Below are 15,631 nucleotides of genomic sequence, written 5' to 3'. Positions count from 1 at the left end.
AATGAATCCGTATGTATACATACACCCAGGAAAAGTATAGAGATAAATTACATGTAAAGGATTACTATATTTAAGGAAAACGTTTTATAATTACTTCTTAGGTTCTATTTTTATCTTTTCTTTGAAAGCAAAAATTCCTTTAATAACCACTACAAATCTCTTACAGAATCTTTTTCAATAATATATAACTTAGCTTTTAATCTGATATAAGATTTTATTGCCTAAAATTTTATTAAAGAAATAAAGGGGGCCAGGCGTGGTGGCTCATGCCTATAATCCCAGCACTTTGGGAGGCCGAGGTGGGCAGATCACGAGGTCAGATCGAGACCATCCTGGCTAACACAGTGAAACCCCGTCTCTACTAAAAATACAAAAAAAAAATTAGCCGGGTGCGGTGGTGGGCGCCTTGTAGTCCCAGCTACTTGGGAGGGTGAGGCAGGAGAATGGCGTGAACCTGGGAGGCAGAGCAAAAAAAAAAAAAAAGAAAGAAAAAAAATAAAGGCAATTTAGATATTTGAAAAATCTGCAAATGATAACTATTTCACTGCTTTTAAGTCAAGAGGTTGGTTATTGGTCTTCTTTTTTTTTCTTTTTTTTTTTTTTGAGACAGAGTCTCACTCTGTCACCCAGGCTGGAGTGCAGTTGTACCACCTCGGCTCAATGCAACCTCTGCCTCCCGGGTTCAAGCAATTCTCCTGCCTCAGCCTCCTGAGTAGCTGGGATTACAGGTGCCTGCCACCACACCCGGCTAATTTTGTATTTTTAGTAGAGATGGGGTTTCACCATGTTGGCCAGACTGGTCTCGAACCCCTGACCTCAAGTGATCCACCCACCTCCCAAAGTGCTGGAACTACAGGCGTAAGCCACCGTGCCTGGCCCTGGTTCTTGGTCTTCTTAGTTTTCTCTGAGTTAGTTACAAACCTAAAAATGTTTATGATGGTAATATAAACTATACCCTCTATCTACTGTACTACAGAGTTAAAATCTTATCATTTGTATCTACTGACTGAGAATGGGTTTTTCAAGTTGAAGTTTTTAAGAGCACTAATGGTCCTTCAGGACCATATTTAATCTGGACTTAGTGACCTACAGTCATACTCACCTTCTAGTGTTTTAATTCCTTCATCTACAAACTTCCTTGCAGCAGATGGACTACAAAAAGAAAAGCATTATCTCAATATTGGGTGAAACTTGGGATCCTTGTAACAACCATGTCTTAATAGTAAGAAGAGTTGCTATTAAGCTAAACAAGACCTGCTAAAATGTTGCATGGCTACTTTGGTAATGTTCAACTGTATCCAAAGTATGAATTATTGAAGCTTCAATCATTAGGAAGACAACTATGAACTCAGACATAAAAAAGATGTCTAAGCAGCTGTTGTCATAGTGCCCATGTACAGATGGCACTTGAAAACTGTTCATTCACTGAACTAAGATTTACTGAGGGCCATTCTGTGTCAGATACTCTCCTGAGTGCTGAAAATGTAGCAGGAATAAGAATGTAAGTGGGTAGATAGAGACAATAGATAGTTACATAAACAAGAAAAATATCAGGTGGATAAATTAAAATAGAATGATACGACAGAATGGCTGGGTCCTACTTTAGACTGAGTGGTAGAAGGTCTCTGAGATGGTATCTTGGCTGAGGTTTGAATGACTAAAGAACCAGCTATCTAGGAGATCAAAGAGAAAAACGTTTCGGGAAAAAGAAACAATTAGTGCAAGGGCCCTAAGGCTGGCATGAGCTTGGCCTGTTCAAGAGAAGAGAAAAACTAGGATGCATAGAGTGATGTAAGTGACGGTATAAGGTGCTATGCAACAGTACACAGGTGTTACACTTTACTGTGCTTTTAGAGCCATGGTGATAGGTTTGGATTTTATTCTGAGTGCAATGGAAAGCTATTAGAGTACAATGCACAAAGCAATGATAAAATCTGATTTAGGTTTCTAAAATATCACTTTATTCATATAAATAAATCAAAATGTCAGAAATGACTGAAGATGCTCTTATAGGATGGGGACAGAAGGAACCTTACTGATTAACCCAACTTCTCTCTTATTTCATAAGGAAGGACACTGAAACCTAGAAAGATGAAGCGATTTGCTAAGGTCACAAATCTAGCTGGTGCTAGCTAGATCATTATCCAGATTTCCTGACTCTCTTCTCACCGTACCAGTTTACAGCATAATAAAGCAGGAGCGGGGAACAGAAAGAAATGCATACACACACATATAAACATATAAGCACAATAGTCTGGGGCCACAGTGTTTTGGGACAAATAAACCTACATAATTCAGTAAGCTATGCAAATATCATCACATTATATTGTAATATAGCAACTGATACTGATGTTAGTTAGGAAGGCAATGCAGCATAGAAGAAACAGAACTGAACTCGGAGTCAAAAGATATGGGCTCAAATCTGGCTCTGCCATGGTTACTCATGTTCTATATTCAACTTTCAGTTCTCTTGCCTAGAAAAAAAAGGATAATAGATGCTCTCTAAAACACCTTGTGGTTCACACCTATAATCCTAGCACTCTGGGAGGCTGAAGTGGGAGGAAGGCTTGAGGCCAGGAGTTCAAGACCAGCCTAGGCAACATAGGGAGACCTCTTCTCTACAAAAAAATACAAAAATTGGCCACACATGGTGGCACAAGCCTGTAGTCTCAGCTACTCAAAAGGAATACTAAGGCAGGAGAGTCACTTTACCCCAAGAGTTCAAGGTTACAGTGAGCTATAATAGCACCACTGCACTCCAGCCTGGATGGCAGAGTAAGACCCTATCTCTAAAATAAAAAAATTTTTGTAATACTTCTAATGAAAATTTTATAATGGCCTTGAGTCCCCAAGGAGTCATTTTCATTTTCAATATACTAGGTTTAAGAATTTAATATGTTTTAGAATAACTTTCACTGAAAATGCTGCCATTTAAAGAACAAATCATTATATTTAAAGGAATGCCCCATGCCATAAAGATGAGAGCACTAAAGCCTTAATATTTCAATGTTAATCTTTACTTCAGCCAGTGTCAAAAAATCCCCCCTTGGTACCAGCTCAAATTTTAAGATAATAATCCCTTCATTTAAAAATGCTTGAAGCTGAGCAAGGGGGCGTGCACCTATAATCCAAGCTACTCAGGAGGCTGAGGAGGAAGAATCACTTAAGCCCAGGAGTTCAAGACCAGCATGGGCAACATAGCGACCTTGTCTCAATAAAAAATAATTTAAAAAAAGCTTGAGGGCTTGTTCCAAATTCATGAGGTGCTATGATAAATATCATGCTCAGAGAAACAAAAGAGGCCAAGCTGGAGCAGGAAATAGATGCACACGGAGCAAGTGGCAGTGGAGTTCAGAGGAAGGAGAGGTTCTTTCTGGCTGGGTAACCAAACTGGTTTCATGAAGGAGGTAACATCTGCCTTGGATGGGGACCTCACAGTAGAGACACTATCTGAAGAATCGGCCTCAGATCATAAGCTATGGAAGGGTGAACTGTATGGCTAAGGTACAGAGGTGGTGAAGTACAGGTTTTGAGAAACAGCATGTAATTTACTTTGGCTAACAGGAAAAATAAATTAACTGACAACTGTGTCTGCTTAAAAAATAGTCCTTACCCAATGCCACTAACTCGAGTCAGGAAATTGATGGATGAACTCGTATCATCCTGCCGAATCTTTAAGAAAAAAAAAGTCTAACAATGATTTAGGAATGCTTTGAGGACTTAAATGATTTTATTGGAAACATACCAGTCTGCTAAAAGACATGAAGAGCTATTTACATTTGCCTGGGTGACCCACACAAAAGTATTCACAAGTAACCTAGGGAGTAATAGGTGAATAACAGAGTAACTGAAGATGTCTCATCTCTAAGTTATCCAATACTTTTAAAAGGTCTATTCTTACCAGATCAAAAGTGATATAATTACTATCATAGGGGTGAAATAAAACCATAAAAATGCTTGGGAGAGTGTAAACATAGAAATTCTAAAAGATGGCTGGGTGCGGTGGCTCATGCCTGTAATCCCAGCACTTTGGGAGGCCGAGGCAGGCAGATCACGAGGTCAGGAGATCGAGACTATCCTGGCTAACATGGTGAAACCCTGTCTCTACTAAAAATGCAAAAAATTAGCTGGGTGTGGTGGCGGGCGCCTGTAGTCCCAGCTACTCAGGAGGCTGAGGCAGGAGAATGGCATGAACCCAGGAGGCGGAGCTTGCAGTGAGCCGAGATCGCACCACTGCACTCCAGCCTGGGCGACACAGCAAGACTCCATCTCAAAAAAATAAAGAAAGAAATAAAGAAATTCTAAAAGGTAACGATCTTTTAGTCAAAGTTTATAATCTCTTTTCTGAATAGTACTGAAAACAATGAGCCAACTCTATTACGGGTGTTAATAGTCTCTTAAATGCCACATAAAACAAGTGAACATTTTATGGAAATCTTCAAAATTTTAAAGATAGAATAGTTAAAGCCATCAACTCCACTCACCTCATTTCCTGTGAGTCTCACTACAGTGAATGGCATTGGTCACCCTGCAATGACGCTACATAGTGGCCATAAAGGCAGATACTATAATTAATGAAGTAAACAAGTTAAAATTTTACCTTTTCCAGTTTACGTAATTTTCCAGTTGCTAAAAACTCATCAATCTTTTCAGCAATTTTTGTTCCTACTCCAGGCTACATGGAAAATTAGAAATATAAAAGTCATATGAATATAATGCTTACAAAATCACTAAAAGATAAAGTAAAAGCAGAAAATGAAAAACAAATGAATACCACGTATAAGGTTTGAAATAAAGGACACAGAAAATTGAACCCCAGTGAAAATAAATTTTCCCAAAGACAGAATGCTTACATGAATGACAAAAGGGAAACTCTGAGAAAATAATTATATCTTATTTAAAATTAACTTTTGTTTTATGGCTACACAGTATATCATTGTATAAATGCATAATAATTTAATTAGCAAATACCCTACAGGTAAACATGTAGATTGTTTCCAATTATTTAACAGTACAATAATATTTATAAACTTCCTTTAGAACAGAGGTTGTCAAGCTTCTGCATACATCAGCATCACATGGGGGCACTTGTTAAAACACAGAATGCCAAGTCCCACCCTAGAGTTTCTCATTCACCATGTCTGGGGTAGGGCCAAGAATATGCATAAGTTCTCAGGGGACGCTGATGCTGCTGGCCTAGACACCTTGTTCTAAGAAGCGCTGCTCTGGAACTGCACATTCCAACATGGTACACTAGCCACATATGACAATTTAAGTTTAGATTAATTACAATTTAAAATTCCATTCTTCAGTCACAACATCCAAGTTTCAAGAACTCAATGGCCAAATGTGGCTCGTGGTTGCTGTATTGGTCAGCACTTCTCTAGAATCTAAGTTTTGGGAGAGCAGAGATCCTGTCTTTTCATTTTTTTATCCCTAGTGACTAACATACAGGTGATCAAAAATTATGAATTAATGAATCCTAGTAGATACATATCTCTATTAGTTTCCTTAGGAAACATATGTCAAAGTGGAATTGCTAGGTCAAAGGATATATACATTCTGACAAAGCAGCCTTCAGAAAGGCTATAACAACCAACACTTTCATGGGCAGTAAATGAGGGTCCTTTTTTTCACATCTTTCTCCACACTGCATGTATTTGATGGGCAGTATATAGTGTCTTGTTTAATTTGCAACTTTGGTATCAGTAAAATTGAACTTTTTTTCATGTGTCTTGGTCTTTTTAGTTAAACATTCAGCATGCTTAATAACAGGTGTGCCGGTTATTTCCTACTGCCTCTTAGGCCTAGGTTCACTCATCAATATTCTTGATTTATTTAATGTTTAATAAATGTCCCCAAATTACTGAAAGCATATTCAAGCTTGGAAAATAGCAATTACCAGATAGAAATGAACAAAAGATTTAGGAAGCAGAATAGATTAGAAAAAGGAAACTGCTCAGGCTTATTTCCTGTATCAGAAGATTTTTTTAAAGGGTAATTATTTTTTCCTTTACACATAGTACTACAATAATTTTACTCAATAACATACTGACCTCAAGCAATTTAGACCCAAGCTACTTTCTATACCAAACATTAAGGAATAAAAGACAAACTACTCATTCTGGAAATTTCAGATTTCTAGAATTACTGAGAAGTAATAGATTAGATAATCTAAGAAGTAAGAATCTATTACTTCTGTTACTAAGCAGGAATAGATTAGATAATCTAAAATAATTTCTAGAATTACTGAGAAGTAATTCTAGAAATCAACTAGATAGCAGCTCTGTGATTCTTAAATAATTGTGAAAAGGAATAATGATGAGATTTTTACATCCAGTCTTATGCAAAAGGAATTTTGGAAACCTTTGTATTCTTTTTAGGAATATACCATAAGCGCAGATTTGAGATGAAGTGTATCAGAGCTTTTCAGTTTTTCTCTAAGAAATGAGCAAGCTATTTGCAATAAACATAAAAAAGGAAGTACTGTAGGGATAAAAGAGGAAGCGAATGGAAGCAGGAGTAGTTCCTGAGACTATCAATGGGTCAGTTCACCAAGACAGAAACTCAGAATTAAAGTCTAATGTATTTATAACTTACTTGGCTAGTCTATTTAAGGAGGATATACTGATGCTGAGAACTGTCTATGCCACAAGGATTTAAAGCCTATATATCAGAGCATGATTTGTACTGAGTAACGAAGTCAAGGTTAAGATGTGGCACATGTTGAATGTGGACAATCTGTCACTAAATCACAAGATGTCCAAGATTTATGGTAATGTTATAACTCTGAAGGGCAAAAAGATAATGGCAGTTATGGGCCAGGCATGGTGGCTCACAGCTATAATCCCAGAACTTTGGGAGGCTGAGGCAGGAGGATCACTTGAGCCCAAGAGTTCAAGACTAGCCTGGGCAACATAACGAGATCCAATCTCTACAAAAGAAATAAATTTAAAAAAAAAATCTGAGTGTGGTGGTGCATGCCTGTAGTCCCAGCTACTCAGGAGGCTGAGGTGGGAGGATTGCTTGGCTGGGAGGGTCAAGGCTGCAGCAGTAAGCTGTGATCATGCCACCACTGCACTCCAGCCTGAGTGACAGAGCAAGATCTTGTCTCAAAAAAAAAAAAAAAAGGCAATTATGGCTCATTTCCTGAGAAGGTTAAAGATAATTAATTCTTAAATTCCAGAGGGCGTTTGTGAAACATTAATAGGTAAAGAATAAAAGGAGGTAATAACTATCAGGACCTGGACTACTCAAAAGGCATCTCAGGCTGGGTGCAGTGGCTCACGACTATAATCCCAGCACTTTGGGAGGCTCAAGGCGGTGGATCACCTGAAGTCAGGAGTTTGAGACCAGCCTGGCCAACATAGGGAAACCCTGTCTCTACCAAAAATACAAAAATCAGCTGGGTGTGGTGGCGCATGCCTGTAGTCCCAGCTACTCGGGAGGCTGAGGCAGGAGAATCACTTGAACCCTGGAGGCGGAGGCTGCAGTGACCCAAGATCGTGCCACTGCACTCCAGCCTGAGCAACAGGGTGAGACTCTGTCTCAAAACAAACAAACAAAAAAGCCATGATAATTTGACATCTTTCACAAAAGATGAATAAGATATGGTCCTTAAATTTAAGGAACTTTGAATCATTTAGTAAGATTTAGATGAGACAACAATCTGATTATCAATAGACAGACCATCTCAGGATATTCTCAGTGATATTACAGGTTGAGTATCACTAATCCAAAAATCCACATTCCAGAATGTCCAAAATCTGAAGCTTTTTGAGCGCTGACATGACACTCAAAGGAAATGCTCACTGGAGCATTTTGGATTTCGGATTTTTGGGTTAGGAATATTCAACCAAATACAAATATTCAAAAAAAAAAGAACAAAAAAAATCCAAAATCCAAAATACTTCTGTTCCCAAGCATTTCAGATAAGGGGTATTATATTACAAATTAACAGGGGATGTGACCCTCTAGAAACTGTGACACAGTACACAAGGCTTCGTGGAAATTACAGAGAACAGGGCTAAATGCCACAAAATAAAAGGGTGTTAATCATGTGCTTATTAGTAAGATCTCTCTGGGGAACACGCACTCTCACTAACTCACATAGGTTCCTACACCTGGGGATCAGAGAAAAATAGGTGAGACCAGATATGCTAATGCCACTTGGTCACTCTTCTTAAAAACCAACACTCAAGTTGAAATTCAACATGAGTACATGTATATATTGTAACAGAGAGAAAGAAAACTGTAATTACATATATTTTTAAAAATTTTAACCCATCTTCCCCCAAATGAAAACATTTTGAGCTTGAAAAAGTGTGTATGAAACAGCATGAATGTTATTCCAAGAAATCAGGAGTACTGAAATCAGCCTGTGTGGGTCAAGGCTGCTTCAGACAGGCAAGTTTGGTTTGGTGGGAACCCACCAAATTTGGACACGTGTGAACTCTTCGATCAACATGCTAACTAAACTTACCAATTTCTTAGCTTCAGCTCCACTCTTTATTTTGTGTGGGTATTTTGCTATAACAGATGCTGCTTTTCTATAAGGAAAGAAATAAAGGAAAACCAATTAGAAATACAGCAAGGCCTTAATTTTTCTTAAACTGGAATACATATACAAGAAAATATCTATGCTTATGCTTTCACCAAGATAACTAATTTTCTTTTTTTTGTGTTTTTTTTTTTTTGTTTTTTTGAGACAGAGTCTCCCTCTGTTGCCAGGCTGGAGTGCAGCAGCGCGATCTCAGATCACTGGAAACTCCGCCTCCCGGGTTCAAGTGATTCCCTTGCCTCAGCCTCCCGAGTAGCTGGGACTACAGGCGCGCCTTCTTGTATTTTAATGGAGATGATGTTTCACCATGTTGGCCAGGATGGTCTCGATCTCCTGACCTCGTGATCCACCCGCCTTGGCCTCCCAAAGTGCCGGGATTACAAGAGTGAGCCACTGCGCCTGGCTTAATTTTCTACCTCCATATGGAACTTAAAACTCAGATGAGCTGACAGACCACCTAATATATGTCTAACTTTTTTTTTTTTTTTGAGATGGAGTTTTGCTCTTGTTGCCCAGGCTGAAGTGCAATGGCGCAATCTCGGCTCACCACAACCTCCGCCTCCTGGGTTCAAGCGATTCTCCTGCCTCAGCTTCCCAAGTTGCTGGGATTATAGGTGCCCACCACCATGCCCGGCTAATTTTTTGCATTTTTAGTAGAGACGGGGTTTCTCCATGTTGGCCAGGCTGGTCTCAAACTCTGACCTCAGGTGATCCACCCGCCTCAGCCTCCCAAAGGAGGCTAGGATTACAGGCGCGAACCACCGCTCCCGGCCACTTTTTTTTTTTTTTTTTTTTGAGACGGAGTCTCACCCAGTCTGGAATGCAGTGGCATGATCTCAGCTCACTGCCACCTCCGCTTCCCGGGTTTAAGCAATCCTCCTACCTCAGCCTTCTGAGTAGCTGGGATTACAGGCATGCACCACCACACCTGGCTAATTTTTTTGTATTTTTAGTAGAGACAGGGTTTCACCATGTTGGCCAGGCTCATCTCAAACTCCTGACCTTGTGATCTGCCCACCTTGGCCTCCAAAAGTGCTGGGATTACAGGCGTGAGCCACCATGCCTGGCCTACATCTAACTTTTAAAGTATCTTGAAAAGCTCCACATTTGAGAATAACTGAACTTAAACTCTATACGTCAAAGAGTATGATTTGTACTAAGTAACAAAGTGACTTGTTTTGATCTGCACTGAGTAACAAAGTGATTTAAACTGTATACATAATACTCAAGGGATGGGGAGACCAGCTGTCTTTCTTTCTTTAGGAGTAAGTAGAAATTATCATTGGGCCCCCTTTTTTAAAATAGCCTGTTTTTAGAAATTGTTCATAACTTCCTCATAAAAATGTGCCACATTTGAATTATTAGACACCAGATCTGCTTATGGATACCTATGTTATTTTTTTTTTGAGATGGAGTCACCCAGGCTGGAGTGCAGTGGCACCATCTTGACTCACTGTAGACTCTGCCTCCCAGGTTCAAGTGATTATCCTGCCTTAGCCTCCTGAGTAGCTGGGATTACAGGTGTATGCTACCACACCTGGCTAATTTTGTGTGTGTATGTGTGTGTGTGTGTGTGTGTGTGTGTGTATATATATATATATCTTTTTTTTTTTTTTTTTGAGACGCAGTCTTGCTCTGTCGCCCAGACTGGAGTGCGGTGGCGCAATCTCGGCTCACTGCAAGCTCCGCCTCCCAGGTTCATGCCATTCTCCTGTCTCAGCCTCCCGAATAGCTGGGACTACAGGCACCCGCCACTACGCCTGGCTAATTTTTTGCATTTTTACTAGAGACGGGGTTTCACCATGTTAGCCAGGATGGTCTCGATCTCCTGACCTCGTGATCTGCCTGCCTTGGCCTCCCAAAGTGCTGGGATTACAGGCGTGAGCCACTGCGCCCAGCCAATTTTGTATTTTTAGTAGAGACAGGTCTTCACCATGTTGGCCAGGCTGGTTTCCAACTCCTGACCTCAAATGATCCACTTGCCTCAGTCTCCCAAAGTGCTAGGATTACAGGTATGAGCCACTGCACGCAGCCCTTGGATAGCTATTTTAAAATTCATAGTTTCAAACTACATTCCCTTATGTCCCTATATCAATTTATTTATTTTTTTAATGCAGATGGGGTGTTGCTATGTTGCCCAGGTTGGTCTTGAACTCCTGGGTTCATGCCATCCACCCGCCTTGGCCTCCCAAAGTGTTGGGATTACAGACGTGTGCCTGGCCCCTATATCAGTTTTTAAAAATTGTTCCCGCCTTTCCACCCCCTAGTGCTGCTGGGCCTGCAGGTCTCTGTTCCACAGGATGGAGTTTGATAAAGTTGTTAAGAATAAGGCCTACTTTAAGAGATACCAAATGAAACAAAGATGACAAGATGGTAAAACTGATTACTAAGCTCAGAAACGCTTGGTAACACAGGATAAAAATAAATACAACACACCCAAATACAGGATGATATAACAAACAGAGATATCAATTGTCAGATTGCTTATGCCCATATAGAGTGGGATATGATAGTCTGTGCAGCATATACACACAAACTGCCAAAATATGGTGTGAAGGTTGGCCTGACAAATTATGCTGCAACATATTGTACTGGCCTGCTGCTGGCCCACAGGCTTCTCAATAGGTTTGGCATGGACAAGATCTACGAAGGCCAAGTGGAGGTGACTGGCGATGAATACAATGTAGAAAGCATTGATGGTCAGCCAGGTGCTTTCACCTGCTATTTGGATGCAGGCCTTGCCAGAACTACCACTGGCAATAAAGTTTTTGGCGACCTGGATGGAGGCTTGTCTATCCCTCACAGTACCAAATGATTCCCTGGTTATGATTCTGAAAGCAAGGAATTCAATGCAGAAGTATACCAGAAGCACATCATAGGCCAGAATGTTGCAGATTACATGCACTACTTAATGGAAGATAAAGATGCTTACAAGAAACAGTTCTCTCAATACATAAAGAATAGCATAACTTCAGACATGATGAAGGAGATGAAAGCTCATGCTGCTATAGGAGAGAATCCAGTCTATGAAAAGAAGCTCAAGAAAGAAGTTAAAAAGAAGAGGTGGAACCGTCCCAAAATGTCCCTTGCTCAGAAGAAAGATCACATAGCTTAAAAGAAGGCGAGCTTCCTCAGGGCTCAGGAGCGGGCTGCTGAGAGCTAAACCAAACAATTTTCTATGAGGATTTTTCAGATAAAGACAATAAACTTATGGACAGAAAAAAAAAAAATTGTTCCCACTGCAGTTCAGCATAAAGCGGTGACCTGTAATTCTTGCCCACCTCCGCACATATCCAGTTTGTTAATCTAGTGACAGATTGGATACACCCTGGGAGCTCGCTGATAGTATTCTGTCTATAATTTCAATGCAAAATGTAATTCAGAGTTGATGCTGATGAGAAGTGACAGTACAGCTAAGTCAAAAGCATAAACACTGGATAGTCTTTGGAACTTTGGATTTTCATTCTGTTATAGCACAAATAACCCCTTATATTTGGATCTGAACTTCTCTCTAAGCACATGACTGATGATGAATCTGAAAAGACATATTTATAAGTAAAGGAGCAGGCAAGCACAGTTTATGGAGGGGATCATTTCAGGAAAGGCAAGTAGTTCCAGGTCTTGGCACTGTGAGACAAAGCCTAAAAGGGAAGAAGAATCAGATGAAAGGCCTTTTGTATGCTATGATGTATATGGGTTTTATTAAGGTAAAGAGAAAATATTATTTAATTATTTGAATGACAAGATCAGATAACTATTTTCAAAAGAATACTCTGGCCACAATCAAGAGAAATGTCTACTGGGGTAGGGAGGAGCATGCAGGAGTGGTAGGGAATCACCTGCTTTCCCAGACTTATTTCCCACTCATATCATACCCCTTAAGCAAACTGAATATCTGACTTCCAGAAAACGTTACACCCTTCATGTCTGAATGCTTTGGCACATTTTATTTGTCTAGACTGCTGGCCCTCTCACTTATCCCCTGATGAGCTTCTTCAAACTAAACACCTCCTTTCTGAGGCCTGCTGTGATCCAAATAGAATACAAAGTTGAATATCTCTATAATTTTGAATCATCAAAGGTATGGATGATAATACAATTATTTTACTTTACATAGGAAGTCATAGAAGTAAGGAAAGGAGGGAGCACAATCAGCTCTGAACTGTGTGGAGTGGGAATGGAAGAAGGGAGCTGACTTGGGATAAAGACAGTATAGGGCTAAAAATGTGGAAAAAAGTCCAGTGATACACAGATTTGGAGTCACTGACATAAGTGGCATTTCAAAGTCAAGAATGGCAAGATTGCCAGGGAAACTACAGAAGTAAGAAAATAGGGCTAAGGGCAGGCAGGCTTCCCGGAACCACAGGTTAACTATCCCTTATCTGAAATGCCTGGGACCAGCATTGTTTCAGATTTCGAATTTTTTTCAGGGTTTGGAATATTTGCATATACATAATAAGATATCTTAGGGATATGGGAGATCCAAGTCTAAACACAAAATTCAGTCATATTTCTCATACACCTTAAGCACATACCCTGAAGGTAATCTTATATAGTCGTTTTAATAATTTTGTGCATGAAACAAAGTTTTGACCATTTTGACTGCCACCTACTACATGAAATCGGATGTGGAATTTTCTACTTGTGTCATCATGTTGGCAATCATCCAGATTTTAGAGCATTTCAAATTTTCAGATTAGGGATGCTCAACCTATACCAACATTAAAAGATAAGACAGAAGAAGAGATGAAAGACCAGAAAGAGTGCCATTACAGAAGTCAAGAGATTTTCACAGCATGAGCTAGGGGTGAATGCCACTCAGAGTCCAGTAAGATGAGACGTAGGTGAGAGGATTTTCAGAGCAGTGGTAGGTCCGGGCAAGGACTGGGACTTCTTAATGAGTAAATGATTAGGTATTAAGAAGTCCAGGCAAGAAACGAAGATTTTTCAAGAAGATTCACCATAAAGTGAGAAAAGAGGTAAGGTGCTAGCTAGAGGGAAGTTAAGATTGTTTTGGTTTTGCTTTTAAGAGCTGAGGGACTTGGACATATTTATAGGCTAAGGAGAGCTGGCACCGAGGCTGATGCCTGGAATCTCAGCACTCTGGGAGACCGAGGTGTGTGGACCATTTGAGTTTAGGAGTTGGAGACCAGCCTGGGCAACATAGCAAAACCTGGTCTCTACCAAAAAAAATGAAAAAGAAAGAAAGAAAGAAAAAAAAAAATTAGCTGGGTGTGGTAGCGTGCGCCTGTAGTCGCAGCCACTCAGGAGGCTGAGGTGGGAAGATCACTTGAGGCTCGAAGGTTGAACTGCAGTGAGCCATGATCACGCCACAGCAAGACCCTGTCTCAAATAAAAATAAATAAATAAATATAGGCTAAGGAGTAGAAGCAGGTGGATGTGGAAAGAATGAATAGGATAAGGCCCCTGGTGAGATGGACAAGGCAGGATCCCATAAAGGTGAGATCAGGATCCCACAGGATCAGCTTCAGACCAACCAAAAGAAAAAATGTGATTCCTTGAACCACATATATTTCACAGTATGGACTTCATCCGCTCTTTCATTACGGTTAAAATTACACCGCATTTCTAGTAATTCATGTTTGATGATGAGAAAAATACGTATCAGGCTACAGCTATCTGCAATCAGAACTGGGAACTTATCTGAACTGATCCTATAAAGCACTGCCCACATTCTTCAAGAAATACTGAGTAAGGTGCCAGCCTCGATTCTTGCTTTTTTCCCGCTCTTGCAGATGGACCAAATATCCACTGGGCCCTCAGTCCTGTTAATTGCCACACTAAACAGGGTATCCCAGAACGTATGCTACCCGAGAATGCTGCACTGTCCCACCTGTAAGCATTGTACTTGTGGATAGCTTGGCTCACGTTCTTCTCAAAGTTTGCGAGTTCTGAAAGGCAACAGAAGGCTCAGGTGAACAAGAACCACGAGTAAACAAACGAGAACTGTTTTCTGGAACGGGATGTGGCAGCCTCTAAGAGACAGTGACCACCCGTTTCCTCCAAGGGCCAGACCAAAAGCAGCCCAAGCGATGGCCCAGTGTAGCCGGCAGGACTGACAACCAGCCAGGGGCGCCGGAGGGAGATCCCCACGGAAGACGACCCGCTGCAACGAGCCGACCCTACCTACTGGACTGTCGGGGTGGGAGAGAAGGAAGGCAGGGGAAGGGGCTGGAAGGAAAGAAGAAAGCCAGCGGGGCCTGGCCCGGTGCTAACCTGTGAGCATGTCGGTGATTCCCCCGTTGAGAGTCTCCTGCGGTGCCTTCCGTTTGCTCATGGCGGCCTGCACCCGAGAACCCCAGAGTATTCAGAACCAGGGACTAGAGACCTCTCCCAGCTTGAAGGAGGTACCAGGACTTAGAGACGGGCGCAAGAGCAACCCAGGTCCCGCGCGACCGGCGCGACCGGCGGAACAATGGCTGCCCCCGACAGGGGGCGGGGCGCACGGCTTTGTTGTGACGTCACGCGTCCTGGGCGGGGCGGGGCGGGGCTAGAGGGGCGACCCCTCCGCAGGTGAGGAGAGAGAACCCGGAGGATTCGTGGACTCGTGGACGTGGACACGGCGCGGGGGAAATGGGCACCTCAGAATGACAGCCCAGGGGCCTCCCTATGGGAAGACCTGGAGTTTTGACCTAAGATATTAAATCTGTTTTCTCAGTGTTTATCTGGAATCCTTTCCCTAGAAGGGGAAACAGGAGTGCGATCTTGATTCTGAAATACTTGCGCTGGTGGGGTAGCTTCCTGCACAAAAATGCGCACTGTAATAGCGACCCAATGCATGGCGCGTTTTGTACGTGGTCAGAGGCGACACTGGCGTCACACTGTCAAAACTTTCTCTAAGGATACCGGGCAGTCCACACTCCAGTGCAGCCCCTTACGTACTAGGGCGCTGCCGGAGCCCAGCGTGAACCATGCCGAGAACAGGAATCCTCCCGCACACAACGTGTTAGTACACCTGCCAACCAGTGTCAAAAGATATTTTTAATCCCCCTGCCTTTGCAGTAGGAACCAAATTAATGAAGAGACCACAAGAAAGGGAGAAGTGTTTTA

General features: G+C 41.5%; 1 protein-coding gene and 1 pseudogene across 7 annotated transcripts in view; one reads left to right on the top strand and one right to left on the bottom strand.

Annotated features, from left to right (window-relative positions):
• Positions 1-15,427, bottom strand: part of POLB (DNA polymerase beta) — a 33,519-nt gene extending 18,092 nt beyond the window's left edge. Inside the window, exons 1-6 of one of the 7 annotated variants that reach the window (XM_002819044.4) lie at positions 14,798-15,427; positions 14,415-14,472; positions 8,483-8,549; positions 4,601-4,675; positions 3,614-3,672; positions 1,103-1,152 (exon numbers count right to left, since the gene is read on the bottom strand). In XM_002819044.4, coding sequence (XP_002819090.1) covers positions 1,103-1,152; positions 3,614-3,672; positions 4,601-4,675; positions 8,483-8,549; positions 14,415-14,472; positions 14,798-14,858 — 370 coding nt within the window. In that variant the 5' untranslated portion in view covers positions 14,859-15,427. Of the gene's footprint in view, positions 1-1,102; positions 1,153-3,613; positions 3,691-4,600; positions 4,676-8,482; positions 8,550-14,414; positions 14,473-14,797 lie in introns of all 7 variants that reach the window. The other 6 variants (XM_054561525.2, XM_054561523.2, XM_054561524.2 and 3 more) reach the window with 6 other exon arrangements.
• On the top strand, positions 10,849-11,723 carry LOC103891314 (large ribosomal subunit protein uL18-like; annotated as a pseudogene).
• Positions 15,428-15,631: the final 204 nt, after the last annotated feature.

Source organism: Pongo abelii, chromosome 7 (assembly GCF_028885655.2).
Source record: "Pongo abelii isolate AG06213 chromosome 7, NHGRI_mPonAbe1-v2.0_pri, whole genome shotgun sequence".
Lineage (NCBI taxonomy): Eukaryota > Metazoa > Chordata > Mammalia > Primates > Hominidae > Pongo > Pongo abelii.
This window is presented reverse-complemented; position numbering and strand designations above follow the sequence as displayed.